This window comes from Acinonyx jubatus, chromosome A2, assembly GCF_027475565.1.
Source record: "Acinonyx jubatus isolate Ajub_Pintada_27869175 chromosome A2, VMU_Ajub_asm_v1.0, whole genome shotgun sequence".
In the NCBI taxonomy this organism is placed as follows: domain Eukaryota; kingdom Metazoa; phylum Chordata; class Mammalia; order Carnivora; family Felidae; genus Acinonyx; species Acinonyx jubatus.
The window spans coordinates 149,860,422-149,876,051 of record NC_069383.1 but is presented as its reverse complement, the minus strand read 5'-3'; the positions used below and the strand labels follow the sequence as shown (position 1 = coordinate 149,876,051).

The following is a 15,630-nucleotide window of genomic DNA, read 5'->3' as shown; positions in this document are numbered from 1 at the left end:
GCAACAGCCTCCTCCCCATCCAGGGGAAAGCTCTCTAGGGGCAGGAGTGCTCTCTGGGTCAGGGCCAAGGCCAAGGCCAACGCCCTGAGCTCAGCTCAGCAGCGCTCACCGGGCACCCCCTCGCTGCACACTCACCGTCCACTGCTCCCCCGAAAGTTCAAACACAAACGCACTGCTCCGTTTGTCTCTCTCCTTGGAAAGCAAACTCTGCCTGGTGAGAGAGTTCCTTTCGATCTTTTCCAGAAGCCTCACGCTGGTGTCTACGAAGCCATTCTTGCAGTACACAGCCTGGGGGATGCCTTTCCTCCTGCACTCGGCCACGAAATTCCACTCTTCCTTTATCCTAGACGGGCAGCAGAAGCCACAGTCACTCTCCTGGGGAACCGCCCTCACCTCCCTGGAGCAGCGGGCAGGTCAGCCTGGAGCTGGCACAGTCCCTCCCCGGGCCCCACAGCCCCAGCCCCCAGCCCCCAGCCCCCAGCCTAGGGGGACTTAATTCCCTCAGAGATGGGAATTAGCAACTCTGACTTAAAAAGTAGACAAGGTGGGTGGCATGGAAATCCTCCCCAAAATTTCTACCACGTTTACCTATGCATTTGATTCATTACAATTTCCTTGGATATCATGTGATGCTAGCCCAAGTTTTTTGTTTTCGTTTTGTTTTTTTTTTTAACGCAGGGCGAAAAGAACATGCTGATCTTTCAAGGCCATCTGATTTGAACTACACAGGCAGCCCCGGTTCTCCAGATACCTGACAGGCTTTGACAACTCTGTAGAGACCGAGGTGAACTTGTAGAAAACCGACAGCAACACAAATACTTCCCGAGACGGCGGGCACACAAATCGACTCTGTCCGGTGGACGGACGGCCCTCCTCCACCTCGGGAGACAGTCTGTTCTGGGCACGGTTGCGTTTCAATTATCCTGCCACCTAAATGTGTGTGTCCTCTGGGCTCCCCTTGGACCCGGCTGTAACACCTTACTGCTCGTCCTTTTGTGCAACCGTGAGAAAAAGGGGATTTTTAACACACATTCCTTTTATATCTATGGCAGCGCGAGGGCTTCACCTTTTTTAAAAGATGAACCTTTATCACAAGGTGGGTGTCCTCTGAGCGCTCGGGGTTTCAAAGGCTGGGCAGGGGTGCGGTGAGGCGAGAAGAGGAAGCCCAGACCCCTTGCCCTCATCCCTCCTCGGAATGGGACCGGCAGGGCCCAGAGAGTCGTGATCACCTCCTCATTTATGTAGTTTCAGCCGCTTTCTGTCCTGCCTGGCTTTTGTTTGACCCACCAGGCATTCTGTATTGGTTCTTCACTTCACACGATCCTAACTGCCCGCTCCTGACTAAATGCGCTGTGCAGACCCGAGAGGATGAGCTAGCAGGGAAACCACGGGCAAAGCCGCGGGGACGGCGCAGAACTGGCAAAAGAGACCTGACTCGGGGCTGGGACCACGCTTTTTAAGGAATCGCACGTGTTGAAATATCCTAGTAGGTGCTTCACAGACTCTTTCCTCCAGTCAAATGTTAGGAGTGTTAGCAGAGCTTGGTAGCAGGACTAGTGTGTCATTAAATGTCAGTAATCCCTGGGGCGCCTGGGTGGCTCAGTCGGTTAAGCGTCCAACTTCGGCTCAGGTCATGATCTCACTGGCTGTGGGTTCGAGCCCCGCGTCGGGCTCTGTGCTGACAGCTCAGAGCCCGGAGCCTGCTTCATATTCTGTGTCTCCCTCTCTCTGCCCCTCCCCAGCCTGTGCTCTGTGTCTCTCCCTCTCAAAAATAAATGAAAACATTAAAAAAAAAAAAAAACCCTCAGTGTGATTAGCCTGAATGAAAGAATCCAGACCAAAAAAGGGAATGATTCCATTTATAGACAGTGATTCCATTTGTATGGAATATAATAAATGCAAAATACTCTTCCGTGGCAGGAAGGAGTGACTGCATGGGCACTGGGGGCGGGAAGTGAGAGGAAGGAGTCACCAAGAGTGAGAAAGGGGCTTGTAAGGTGACGGATAGGATCCTATCTGGATTGCGGGGATGGTTTTACAGATGTATACCTGGGCCAGACTTTTCAAATTATCTACTTTAAATGCGTACAGTTTATTGGGTGTCAGGTATACTCATCAATAAAGCTTTTATAAAATAAATGTCATGGGCCTCGTTTTAATCGCCTCCTGCATCCCTCCTCGACCCCCTTGCCCCTCTCTTGCTCCCTACTGTGCACTTGGACAAAGCTCAAACGGGTACCCGCTGCTCCCCTGCTCCGCGCCTACGCCCACCCAGTACTCGGGCACAGGGGAAAATTCGCAGCCTTGCAAACTGGCCTCGCTTCGGCCCTCACTCCCTTCGGGGCTAAACCCAGCCCTCCAAGACTCAAGGACTTTCTGCAGGGGCTCTCTCTCTCCTCAGTGTTTCACTTTGGGAGACCATTCCCATCAGCGCATGAGCACGCGGTTACCTCTCCCAGCTTAAAGGGCACCCCCCTCCACCCCTGCAACCTCAGGTCTCCCATGGGGCCCGCTTCTCTGCTCCACCTTACAGTCAACCCTACGAAAGAGCGGTGCTGGCTCACACCCACAATCCTTCTTTCCCACTCCACCCCACCCCCGTTCTCTGTTGAACCCCCTTCACTCACCATCACGGTTCTTTAGAAACTATTCCCAAGGTCATCATGACCTCCATGTTGCCAGGCCCAGCGGTCAAATCCAGTCCTCATCTTCGCGGACCCATCTGCAACATTTGACACAGCCCTTCCTCCCCCGTGAAGCCTGTCACTTGGATCTCAGGACCCCTCTCTCTGCTGACTCCACTCCTGCCTCTCCAGCGACTGGGCTGCCTCCCCCCGCCCCCCATCTCTTCCCAACCTCCAAATCCCCAAGGGCCCAACACCCAGCCCTCGGGCCTCTTCTCGTCTCTCTCTACACTCATTCTTTGGCTGTCTTTCAGTCTCATGGCTTTAAATATATCTGTATGCTATTGATGATCAGTTCTGTTTCTCTAGCCAAGACTTCCTCGCTGAATCCAGCCTCTTTGCTCCCCTGGAGCTTCACCTGAATGTCTAAAAGGCGTCCCGCAAACAACATGTTCCAGACCAAACTCCCGATCCTCACCCTAAAACCTGCCTCTGCCCCATTAAAGCCGTAAAAGCCTTTCAGAGGCTCTGGCTACAAACCTCAGGCTCGTCATTGGCTCTGTGCTTTTTTCATACCTCGTAGCAAACCCGTCGAGGGATGTGATCGGTTCTACGAGAATCTGCACGCCTCACCACCTTCCCTGCTTCCATTCTTGCCCATGTCCCCATCATCTCCTTGCAGGCACCACTGTTGTCCCCCCTACGGTCCAAATGCACCCAGCGGTTCGAGTAAGCCCATCACAATGCCCCCTATTCCTAATCTCACACAGCAAAGCAATGTCCTACAGCACCGACAAGGCCCTGCAGGTCTGTGCCGTCACCTTGCCTGTCTGGCCACTGCACAGTCACTTGCTTTTTCTGGCCCGCACGCTGGCCCCCTTGCTCTCCCTTGAACTCCCACACCAACGCGTGCCTCAGTATTCACATTGCTGTTGTGTCTGCATTGGAACATTCGTTCCTGGATTTCTGCAGAGCTGGATCCCCAGGTTTCTGTGCAGACTTTTTGGTCTTTCAAAACTTTGAGTATCATTGGAGTTTCAAACTTGCCATTAAGCTGGGAGAAAGGGGAGTGTTTGAGAAAAGTATTTCGCCGATGGCCCTGGCTGGCCCAGCTGCCACCCTACCCAGGTCCTAGTCACTGAGCTGAGCTGAGGATAAGCACTCAGCAACCAAGTAGGTAGGGCTTCGGGTTCTACAAAGAAGTCTATACATAATGCAATAAAAGCAACAAACTTAAAAATACCCGCACATGGAGAGAGATGAATTTAATCCTGGGGGAAAGTGATGGGATTGGCTTGGCATTGTTACTTTTCATGATTAGCTCTTCTGCATAATGTAAATATTTTAATACCTGTGATAAAAAGAAATGCAAATACCTGCCCACAGATCTCCATCTGATTGTAGCAGTCAGGGATGTGGGCAGACCCTGGGTCTAAGACATGCTCCCTGAACGAATAGAAGAAATCGCCCGAATTGCCAACGAGCAATAGTACAGCCATCGCCAGGTCTTGGGTCCACCAAGTACTTTTCAGGCTAATGCCTCCAGCTTTTCTACCCTCATTTCTTAGACCAAACCTGAAGGGATGCCCTGCCGATGTAATGAAATGATGCCCATTAAGCCCTACAGAATACACCCTTTCTATATTACACGTTACAAACCGACGTAAGTAGGTCACATATTTTGGTACAGCCAACATAAAAAGGAGAAAAAAAGGATATCAGACAGATTTCATTAAAAATAATCATTTACCACGGGGTGCCTGGGTGGCTCAGTCGGTTAAGCATCCAGCTCTTGATTTCAGCTCAGGTCATGATCTCATGGTTTGTGAGTTCCAGCCCCGTGTCGGGCTCTGTGCTGACAGTGGGGAGCCTGCTTGGGACTCTCTCTCTCTCTCTTGCTCTCTCTCTGTTCCTCCCCTGCTTGTGCACGCGCTCTCTCTCTCTCACTCTCAAAATAAATAAACAGACTTTAAAAAGTAAGCATACACCAAATGTTTTTTGGATTTCTTTTTTTTTTAATTTTTTTAAATGTTTATTTATTTTTGAGAGAGAAAGAGAGAGATAATGCAAGCAGGGGAAGGGCAGAGAGAGAGAGGGAGACACAGAATCCAAAACAGGCTCCAGGCTCCGAGCCGTCAGCACAGAGCCCGATGCAGGGCTCGAACCCACGAACCGTGAGATCATGGCCTGACCCAAAGTCGGACACTTAACTGATTGAGCCACCCAGGTGCCCCATTTGGACTTCTTTTTAAATATTTTATGTCTCATTCCTTCCAAAACCTCATAAGAATATGAGCCCTTGTTTAGTGAGAGTCAAGGTGAACATACAAACTTTTTTTAATTCCATTCCCTTCCTTGAGAGTAATTCAAATAAGTAAGCTGTCTAGCATAATGTATAGAGTTGTCGAATCACTACATCATACACCTGAAGCTAATGTGACATAGCATGCCAGTTACACTTCAATAATAATAATAAAAAATCCGATGGGGAAAAAAGATCAAATGATATCAATAAACTGTCATTGTGTTTACACTTTATCACCCATATAATTGAATAACCTTCCCCTTGAATCAATTTTAATAGAACGTCAAATATGAGCCAAACACGTAAAACAATGCCCTTAGGGTCCTACTAATTAAATCGATCACGTGCAAACAAAACGTTGCAAGGAGCCTCGTTGGATGAGGAAATCATCCCTCGGACCCTGACAGCGACTCCTCTCTTTCTCTCCATCAGTGATTGGATTTCATTCAGGTAGGGATATTCTGTATTATGTCTCTACTTATAACTTCTAAGTTTTGATACATGCTTCATGGAACAAATTCAGTCTTACAAAATAAAGTACCATGAAGGGAGGTCACAGAGCAAGCCGCAGGGTTTGGCCGTTTTCGTGAAATTAAATTAACCAGATAATTGCCTCTTACGATAAGGCATTCATCAGTTTTTCGACGTGTTAATGTCCTCGCAGGAAACAGATCTTGAGAGACTCAAGATTAACCTTCAGATAGTATTAATAATCACAGTATGAATCATATGATGGAAACTCAGCTACCTGCATAAAAAGGTAAATTTACTACCTGTTTTGCAGGTCTTGGGAAACCAAGAAGCTTCCTCCTTGAACACCTACGTTCCTCCCTCCACCATCACCACTTCCCCCTCACCTGCCCAGCCAGTTGGATGGCTCTTTTTCTTATCTTGAGCTAGAAAAGCCTAACAAATCCCTAAAAGGTTTTCTGTTCTTAGGACAAGATAGGACACAGCACAAGCCCAATGACCCCAAGCCCAATTCAAGGCCTACCTGGGGCACAAGAGACATGCGCACCTGTTCATGAAGGCATTTAGCACCACAATGAACGACAGAGTCCAAGAGGCAAACACCACTCCAAAGCAACTGGGAGAAGAGTCTGTGGACCCCAGCTCTCTGCAGATGGTTCCTGCTCCCTTAGAATCCTCGGGGGGTTACATCAGCTACAGACACTTTCCCCAAAACCCCCAGGGCTTGGGTCCCCATTCAGCAAGTTGTCCTACCCTAGGGTAACCCCAGATGCTAGGAGGGAGGAGGAGGGAGGAGAGGAACAGAGCTGAGAGTCACTCTGGGCTCACAGGCCCCTCGTGTAATTAATTCGTGCTAGTGTAGATAATTCGTGCTCGTGTAGATCGCTCAGACCCATTGATGCCTACTCTGAGGTTCTCGTTCTTAAATTCAAGATTCACATCATATTGGATAACCTCAGACGAGTGCAAGTGAAAAGAACATCCCAACTCTCTGGGATTACAGCACGATGCAGGGGGAAGAGCTTGGCCAAATCCTCCCCTTACCAGCTGTATCAACTTGGGCAAAGTCACTCAGGCCCCAACCACCTTGTCTTCAGACTGGGGATAATGATATCCCCCTGGGACAGCGGTGAGGCTTACAGCCACAGCGGAATTATCAAGCATGGTCAGAACAGGTATTTGTTGCGTCCAAATAGTTCAGAAAAATGGAGAGCCCAAGATAGAGAGACATTGACACCTTACGCATTTTGTTTTTTAGCTTCAAGCATAGAAATAGGTCACCAGCTGCCAACTTGAGACAGGGTCATGGACCTCCCCCGAAAATGGGTCTGCCAGTCGGAATCCCATTCTGCCTTTCTTAGGTAAGTCACATCCTTAACGCATCAGCCAGGAGCACCGGTTTGGGTTCCTCCGTGGGAAATAAAAAGTACAGACATGCAAATCCACCCCCATGTGCAACCTTTCCAGCTTGTCATATTCAGACTTGCGCAGTGCAGAGTCCTTTGTGTGGCTCATATTTTTTGTAAATGTAGTTTTTTCCAAAGCACTCGACTTAATTTCATAGACAAGTAACTCTCTTTTCCTCAGACTTCATGAATAGACACGAATAGTTAGTCCAATCACATCATCTCAATTGGAGTAAAAAAATGCACTGATACAGGGACGCTTATGCAGCCTTCAGTCCAATAGGTGAGGGCTGAAATGCATGACGGGGAGTGGCCTTGAGCTGCCCCGGGGCATGGTCACAGGGGCCGCCCAGGTGTGGAGAGCATCAGATGGCCTAGTGAGGCCAGCCTGGCAGCCTTCCACCAAGTTCCCTGTGGTGTCCTGGTGCCCAGTACCGCGCCTGGAAGGTATGTGGGTCCTTATGACACTGGGGGTGACTGTTACAGGAATCGAACGTTCACTAGCCAGGCAACAGCGTGACAGCTCTGAGGTCCCGTGAGCAAGAGTCACTGACTGAGAAATCCCAGAAGAAAGGCATCCCCCTCCACTATGCTGCCTGCCAAGCCCCCGTGTCCCCGAGAAGCCACAGGCAAGTACAGAAAACACATACTTTTCCAAAGCGCTTTTCTCAAGCCTTTCTGCCTCCTTCTTCTGCCAGGCTTTGTGCTTCTTGACACGAGTTTCCCACAAGGCTCTGACGACAGAAATGTCGAATACGACCACTTTGTGTCCCATTTCGGGCGTGTGAAATTACCTGTTTAAGAAACATACGTTATGTCAGCTTTGTACACACAGAGGGAAGAAAATAGTTGTAGCATGAACTTTAAAATGAAACATGAGGGGTGCCTGGGTGGCTCCGTCGGTCGAGCGTCCAACTCTGGATTTCAGCCCAGGTTATGATCCCAGGGTCATGGGATTGAGCCCCACATTGGATGTGGAGTCCGCTTGAGATTCCCTGTCTCTGTCTGTCTCTGTCTCTCTTGTCTCCCTCTGTCCCTCTCCCCCGTTCACACACACACAGTCTCTCTAAAATTAAAAAAAAAATTTTTTTTAATGAATGAATCAATTCTCTTAAGCAATGATGAAATGCCTGTTACTTCCAGGATGGCAGTTTGCTAAAGTTCTTAAAGCCTGATCGTACTCTGGGGAAGTCAAGTTCAACATCACCCTTCAAGCATCTATTCTAGAAGTTCACACTTCTGCCTTTGCCTCTCAGCTGAATTGTGGGTTCCCAGAGCCCCCTGGGCATTCCTTCCTGAAGCCTCATGGTTCTGCCTTCTATTGAATTTCTAGCAACTAATCTTCCCACAGGTTGGAACATACTCAAAGGGAAGTTCGTGAGTTAATCAGAACACACACACACACACACACACACACACACACACAGCGTGTCGGCTGGCCAATAGCAGGGCTGTTGAATACTCTCTGCTCCAGTTCCAGATGCTTCTAAATGGCAGTCAGTGGGGATACAAAACCAAATATTTAATCTTCTGACTCAGCTGTGTCCTCGCCATAAACAGCCTGCCAGTCCGAGGGGGGGACGCAGCTTTCGTCTGTGCAGCCGAGCGCTGAGGTGCCGTAATTTCCGTCTAACGAGCTGAAAATGCTGGCCCCAATTTATTTCCGTCTTTCCCTTCATTTCTGGCATCTGGGACTGTCTTTGGTCTCCCTTAAAACTCTTTTACCTACAGGAGATTTCTGATTCAGGTGCAAACGGCGCCCGTCTTTGTACGGACATGTTTTCGGTTCTCTTGGGTAACTACGTGGGAGCAGCTTTTGGAGGGTCGTCTGATAACTAACTGTGTGTTTAACCTTTTTAGGAACCGCGGGACCCTTTTCCAAAGCAGCTTCATCATCTTACGGCCCCAGCAGCCTTGCTTGGGGCTCCAGCGTCTCCACATCCTCTCCACACTCGTTCTTCTGTTTTCTTCCATCAGAGCCGTCCCAGTGGATGGGAAGTGCTAATTGTTTTGATTTGCATTTGCCTGACAGCTAATGATGTTGATCGAACACCTTTCTATGTGCCTGTTGGCCCTCATTATACCTTCCTGGGCATGCAGATCCTTTGCCAATTCTTCAATTGGGCCATTTGTCTTTTTATTGTTGACTTGTCATAAATACTTCTTTATATAGTCTAAACACAGGTCCTTCGTCACATAGATGATTTGCAAAACTTTTCTCCTGTGTTCGGAGTTGTTTTTTCACTTTCTCAATTCCATCCTTTTACTTTTAACCTAAGTACGTATACGGTTATATTTGATGTGAGATTTTGCAGCTAGAATCTTTTGTTTTTGTTTTTTGTTTCTTGTTGGTAGGCTCCATACCCAATGTGGGGCTCGGACTCCCAACCCTGAGATCAAGAGTCGCATGCTCCACCGACTGAGCCAGCCAGGCTCCCCTGTAGACAGAATCTTGTCGGATCATTTATTTAGACACACTCCAACAGTGGCTTTTAATTGGTGTGTGTGGGCAATTTACATTTAATATAATGCCTGATACTTTGCATTTAGGTCTACATTCGTTTATTACCCGATTTCTGCATGACCCCTCCTTTGTTTTCCTCTGCCTTCTTTTGTGTTTCACGCCTTCTAGTATTCAATTTAGCTTCTCTACTATGTTTTTGACTATGTTTCTCTGTGTCCTTCCTCTTCGTTTTCATGGCTGCCCTCCGGAGGATCAACTCTGGCTTCCCTTCTTATCTCAGTCTATCAGAAACAACATTTCACCACTGATAGTGAGCCATAGACACCTGACTCCCACCAAGGTTCCCCTAGGCTCTCTCGCCTTGGTGCTGAGGTTTTTCCAGGCACCGAACCTGTCAGTGTTCTATTTTTGGCTTCCAATCATGAATCTTATGTTAAAGAATGCACTAGGAGGACGCGAGCCCATCACGTCTACCCTGATATGTACCATATCTGTTGTTCCTCCCACATTCCTGTGGTCCCGTGTCCCCTCAGACAGGGGATGTCTGCTGATAAATGTTCTGTCCTCCCCCATTTGAATATCTCGTTTTCACCTTTACCCTGAAGATTGTGTTGGCTGCCTCTGGAACCCTGAGATAATGCTTTTTCTTCAGCACCGTATAGACACTGTGCCTGTGTCTTCCGGCCTCCGTGGTTTCCCAGGAGAAACGTGCAGTTGTTGGAACCATAATTCTCACCAAGGTGACACATCATCATTCTCTCACAACTTTTCTAGAGCTTTCCCTTGTCTTGGGTTTTCCTCGGTTTAATTATGATTAATCCGGGCATGGATTTCGCTGAGTTTATCCCGTGTGGGATTTGCCTTGCTCCTCTGGTCAGGAGGTTTGATCTGTTGCCAAACTGGGGGATTTTCAGATCTGTCCCAAACTGGGGGATCTGTTGCCAAACTGGGGGAAAATCTTCAAAGATTTTCTTCTGCCCTGCCCTCTTTCTCCCCTCCTTCTGAGACTCCGGCAACACAAATATGAGCCCTTTCACTATTGTTTCGTGGATTCTTGAGGCTGTTCATTCTTTATAAATTTCTTTCCCCCTTTTTTCTCAGGTTGGTATTATCCAGCAACCCATCTTCAAACGTCCCACTCTTCCCTATACCATATCATCTCCAATTACGTTTATGAGCCTATCCAAGGAATATTTTATTTTATTTCTCAAGGTTCCATTTGGTTCTCTATAGTTTCTGTGTCTTTGCTGATACTTCCTACCTCTCCATTCACACCAGAGGGCAGAGGGAGAGTAGCCCAGAAAGGGCAAAACTTGGAAGGGCTTCAGACCTCGCTTTCGTTGTCGAAAGCAAGGAAAGTTTTCTCCACCCTCTGGGGCCTGTAACTCCTCTGATCAGAATGGAAGGATCCCCTTTCTCCAAGCTTTGGGTGACCGAGGTCCTCTGCTATCAACCTTCCCTGTCCCTCCTGTTACCGCAGAATCCTTTGGGGGCTGAAACGTGACAGGATGGGGAAAAGAAGAACAGGGATTTGTGCCCACTCTCTGAGCACTAGGAGTCCCCTTTTCTATTCCTGGAGCACGACTAGGAACCGTTGTGCCCAATTCTGGGCTCCAGGCTGCCTTGGGTCCAGGCTGCGGAACACTGGAGGGGAAAATGGGAAACACACCTCAGGTTCCTGGTACTTGGAATTCTGGTGTCTTTCTCTGATTCTCTTGCAACCAGTTACTTTTCAGAGTCTTCATATTCCATGTATTCCGTCTGGGTTTTATGGAGCTGCCTTTGGTGGGAGAGACACAGCAGAGTATGCCTAACTCCGTCTCACCCAGAACCAGAAACTGCTGCATTTAATTTGTCTTCTATCAGTTTCCTTACTGTCATCTTCAGGTCCGGAGCGCCTAAGCTACCAAGGGCTTAAGGTTTTGGTTTTTGACAAAAAAAAAAAAAAAAAGTTTCCATTAAAACATGCGAGGCACCAGCCTACAAACGAGAGCAAAAGCCCCCTCCTGAAATGGAGAAAAATTCAAAAGAGAGAAAGAACCAGATAGACTAATTGCTTTGAGGCGATCTCTACACATAAACCAAGTCTACACGGAAAAACAAAGCAAAAAGGGGGCGCCTGGGTGGCTCAGTCAGCTGAGTGTCCAACTTCGGCTCAGGTCATGCTCTCACAGTCCGTGAGTTCGAGCCCCACGTTGGCCTCTGTGCTGACAGCTCCGAGCCTGGAGCCTGCTTCGGATTCTGTGCCTCCCTCTCTCTCCGCTCCTTCCCCGCTCATGCCCTATCTCTGTCTCAAAACTAAAAATAAAACATTAAAAAAATACATTAAAAGCAATGCAAAAACTAAAGTAAAGGGAACTTTCTGAGCAGCGTGGACAGCCCAGGCAGTCAAGGGTACTTAAAGCTGAAGGACAGCGTGTGTGCTCTAGATCAACCAGCCGTGACTCGGCCTCTATTGCTGAGTGTCTGTCATTTTCTTAGACCAGCAAATCCTTGGGGAGTAGCCAGATCTGTACCTTAATTGCCCATGCATTAAAACACAAAACCAAAAACCATTGCTCATTAGTTTCCATGCATTCATTTGGAGAAATATGATTCAAGTTTGCATCTTAGAGGAATGGTCTCTTCTTGATGCCTTTGGGTTCTATTTTTAAATGGTTGTAAATCAGTGTTAGTGTCAGTGTTTTGGTGGGAAAGAGTATATCCTGTCTGCCATCCAACCACGTTCCCCATTTCCCCTGCGTCTTGCAAAGCAGTGAAGGAGGTTCTAGTCTTCAGTTAAGAGGGTTTTGAATGTGCCGGGATTTTAAGTCAAGGTCTTGCCGGTGAGACGTTCTGTTTGCAAACGTGTGTGACAAAATGTGGAAGCTCTAAGAACAGTAAGAGATGACCACATTCGCTAGGGGTCTACACATAATGTGAAATCCAGGGAAGCTAAGAAATACCAATGCCTGAAGGCCATGTCCAGCCCAGCCCCTGGTGTCCTGTGCGGGCCAGGGCAGCACGGAGGCCTCCCTAAACAACCGGTCAGGTTCAAAGTTAACCCTTCAGAGAGTAGCTCTACGGATGTGTGCCAGATCCGAGAAGCGGTTTTACAACAAAGCCCATGAGTCATTGAAGGACAGGTAGGAGACCCATCCAGGGACAAAGCCACTTTGGGGCAAGCAGAAAGCAGGCAGATGTCAGGGACCCATGCAGGTGACAGTCACTCAAGAGGTTCAGGAAAGAGAGCCGGTCTCAGGAAAGAGAGACAAAGCTAATCTCTTCTTTGTAGCATGAGTTCTAGTCAACACAACCTTTCCTGCAAATACGCAAAATGTAATTTCCTGAGCATTAACTTTCTCCAGAACTATAGAAATAGCACCATGGTAGACTCTACCAAAGCTGGAGCACAGAGAAAAATTCACCTCTACAGGATCCAGTCTGAGAGACCCTCGTTTCAAAGAAAGCAATATCCTCCTAGAGAAAACTCCACATCCGAGTAGACTGTCCTGAGGCACCGTAAGAAACGCAGGGCTTTAGCGTGAGCCCTCACTGAGTTTTACAGCAAAGATTCACGAATCTAAGAAGACGCCTGATCCCAGTTCCCTGCTGGAGATCTGGCTTTGCACGGTTACAGCAGAATCATAAAGGAACACAGATCCCTAGATTTGGGCTACATGGTCCGCAGCCACAGGGCATCTTCCCGACAAGAAACCACATGGGACTGGAAGAGAGCAGAGGATAAGCATGACGTCACTCATGGCAACAGAAAGGACACTGGGACCGAGTGTCGTCAGGCTCATTTGTGTACCTCTCTTGGTGTCCCGGGTCCTGAGCGGAAACGTCAACAATCAGAGACTCTCCAAGTTTGGATTCCTAGTGGAAAGGAAAATTCCTCCTGGAAAAATCTTTCGCTTTACTCTAGGGGTCAGCAAACCTTTTCAGGAAAGGGCGAGAGAATAAATGCTGTAGGCTTTGCGGGCCAACCGGCAAAATGGAAGATATTATGTAGGCGCTCACATAACAAAAGAGAAAGCTCCTGGCCTGCCCCTCCCGGCTGACTTGGCCATGGGTTGCCCCAGCCTTGAGCTTGCCTCCGTGTTTTGTGATCAGTTGCCACCTGCTGGAGACATACTCAGGACACGAGCCACTGGCCCAAGAGGGAAAGGCCCCGGCAGGCCAGCACGCGGAAGGACGGGGAACGGGGACCTGCTGTGCTCGGTTTCCCTCCCGGCCCCTGTGACGCCCAGATGCTGGTCTGTCCTTCTCTCCTCTGTGTCAGCTCAGGTTGGGTAGCTGGCTGGAGGCTAGGAGGACTTGCTAAGTCACCAGCCCCTGAGCAGAGATTCCATGCTTGGTGCCTGGCATTTGCAACTACAGCGAAATCTCCAACATGTAGGTGGCGACCAGCGTGGGCTTCGGGCAGCCGCGAGATACAGCGGGCCAGGCAGACAGGCACTGAGAATGAAGGGGAATAGGGGGAGGCAGGGGGCGGGGGGGGGAGGGGACTCCAGCTCGGTCTCCATGGCTCGCAGCACCAGCCCCCTCCAGCAGTGCCCGAACGCCATACAAAAACGTGTGCCAGCCCTGTTTGTGCTTCCCGGCTTCGGTGAACAATAAAATGTATTTTGTTTTGTGGAGGTGATGGCTTGCAATTGTACCCACAAATTCCTTGACATTCTTTCCTTTAGATGGGTGGAGCTTGGGGCGCCTGGGTGGCTCAGTCGGTTGAGCATCCGACTTCAGCTCAGGTCACGATCTCGAGGTCTGTGAGTTTGAGCCCCGCGTCGGGCTCTGGGCCGACGGCTCGGAGCCTGGGGCCTGCTTCGGATTCTGTGTCTCCCTGTCTCTCTGCCCCTCCCCTGCTTATGTTCTGTCTCTGTCTCTGTCTCTCTCTCAAAAATAAAAAATAAACATGAAAAAAATATTTTAAAGGGTAGGGCTTGGGGCCCCTGGGTGGCTCAGTCCATCTGACTGTTGACCTCAGCTCAGGTCGTGATCTCATGGTTCGTGAGTTCAAGCCACATATCGGGCTCTGCACTGATAGCATGGAGCCTGCTTGGGATTCTTTCTCTCTCTCTCTGCCCCTCCCCTGCTTGCACTCCCTCTTGCTCTCTAAAAAGGGGGGTAGAGTTTCATTCCTCCCCCCGCCCCCCGAGCGTGGGTTGGATTGTGACTCATTTCTAATGAATAAAATGTGGTCAAAGTGATGGCGTGCAGCTTCTGAGACTAAGTCCCACCAGGCACTGCTCTCTCTATCTCTTGGGTCACACGCTCTGGGGGAAGTCAGCCGCCATGTTATGAGGATGTTGAAGCGGCTGAATAGAGAAGCTTCCTACGGGAAGGAGTAGAGGCCCCCTGCCAGCAGCCATGTGAGCAGAAGCTGTCTAAAAGCAGGTCCACCAGCCCCAGTTGAGCCATCAGATAGCAGCAGCCCCAGAAGACATCTTAAGTGCAACTTCACGACAGACCCTGAGCCAGGACCGCTCAGCTAAGCCATTCCTGACCCTCTGAGAGAGAGAGAATACGTTTTTTGTACTAAGCTGTTAAGTGTCAGGGCGATTTCTTATGCGGCGATAAATAATGAATACAGCGGACAGTGAAATAAGAGCCACTTAAAAGAACTGGTCTCAATCTACAGCGACCTCTAGGGCCTGGATCGCACCGCTTCCTTGACATATCCACCTGGATGTCTCCCACATTTCTCGAAGAAACACAAGAGTTACTCACTTGGAATCTATCCGTCCCCAGCCGCCTTAATTCCTCACCTTGACTCCACCGTTACCTGGAGGTCACTCCTTTACGCCTTCTGTGTCCTCACCCCTCCCGCCATGTGGGCATGAACTCATACACAAACACACACGTTCATTCACACATCCGATCTATCACCCAAGTCTTAGAGGGCAGGCATTTCTCACCACCGATTAGTGTCACAGCTGGCCCCGGTCGTGCAAAATCCTTACAGCTGGCGCCCCGACTTCCCACTCACCCACGTCCAATCCATTTGTCACCCAACAGCGAGAGCCATTTTCCGACGAGGGTGAGATCACGCGGCCACCTGGCTCAAGTGCTCCAGAGACTTCCCTTTGGGATGAAGGGGACATCCCAGCCCCTCACAGGCCCCTGGCATGTCCACCCTCGACTGCTCTCCTCCTCAGTGCCTCGGCCTGGACCCCTTCCCTCGTCCACGGGACTCCCCTGCACCCCATACCCTGAACTCAGTGTTCTCTCCTTGGCGTGGCCTCTTCCTCTAAGCCAGAGCCCCCTGTTACTTTCTCCCTCAGACTGTTGCTTGTTTACCTCACAGCACACAAGGCAAGTTGAGTTGCCCGCTGGTTGGTTGAAGTTCGCTTTGTCCGTAGACCGCACTGAGAAGGG

At 49.4% G+C, this 15,630-nt stretch overlaps 1 protein-coding gene across 2 annotated transcripts in view; it reads right to left on the bottom strand.

The window, feature by feature from the left end:
- LRRC2 (leucine rich repeat containing 2) overlaps window positions 1–15,630 on the bottom strand; it is a 36,721-nt gene that overhangs the window by 18,573 nt on the left and 2,518 nt on the right. For both annotated transcript variants that reach the window (XM_027038538.2, XM_027038539.2), the window contains exons 2-3: window positions 7,457–7,600; window positions 136–343 (exon numbers count right to left, since the gene is read on the bottom strand). In XM_027038538.2, the coding sequence (XP_026894339.1) occupies window positions 136–343; window positions 7,457–7,581 (333 nt within the window). In that variant the 5' untranslated portion in view covers window positions 7,582–7,600. The remainder of the gene's footprint in view (window positions 1–135; window positions 344–7,456; window positions 7,601–15,630) is intronic.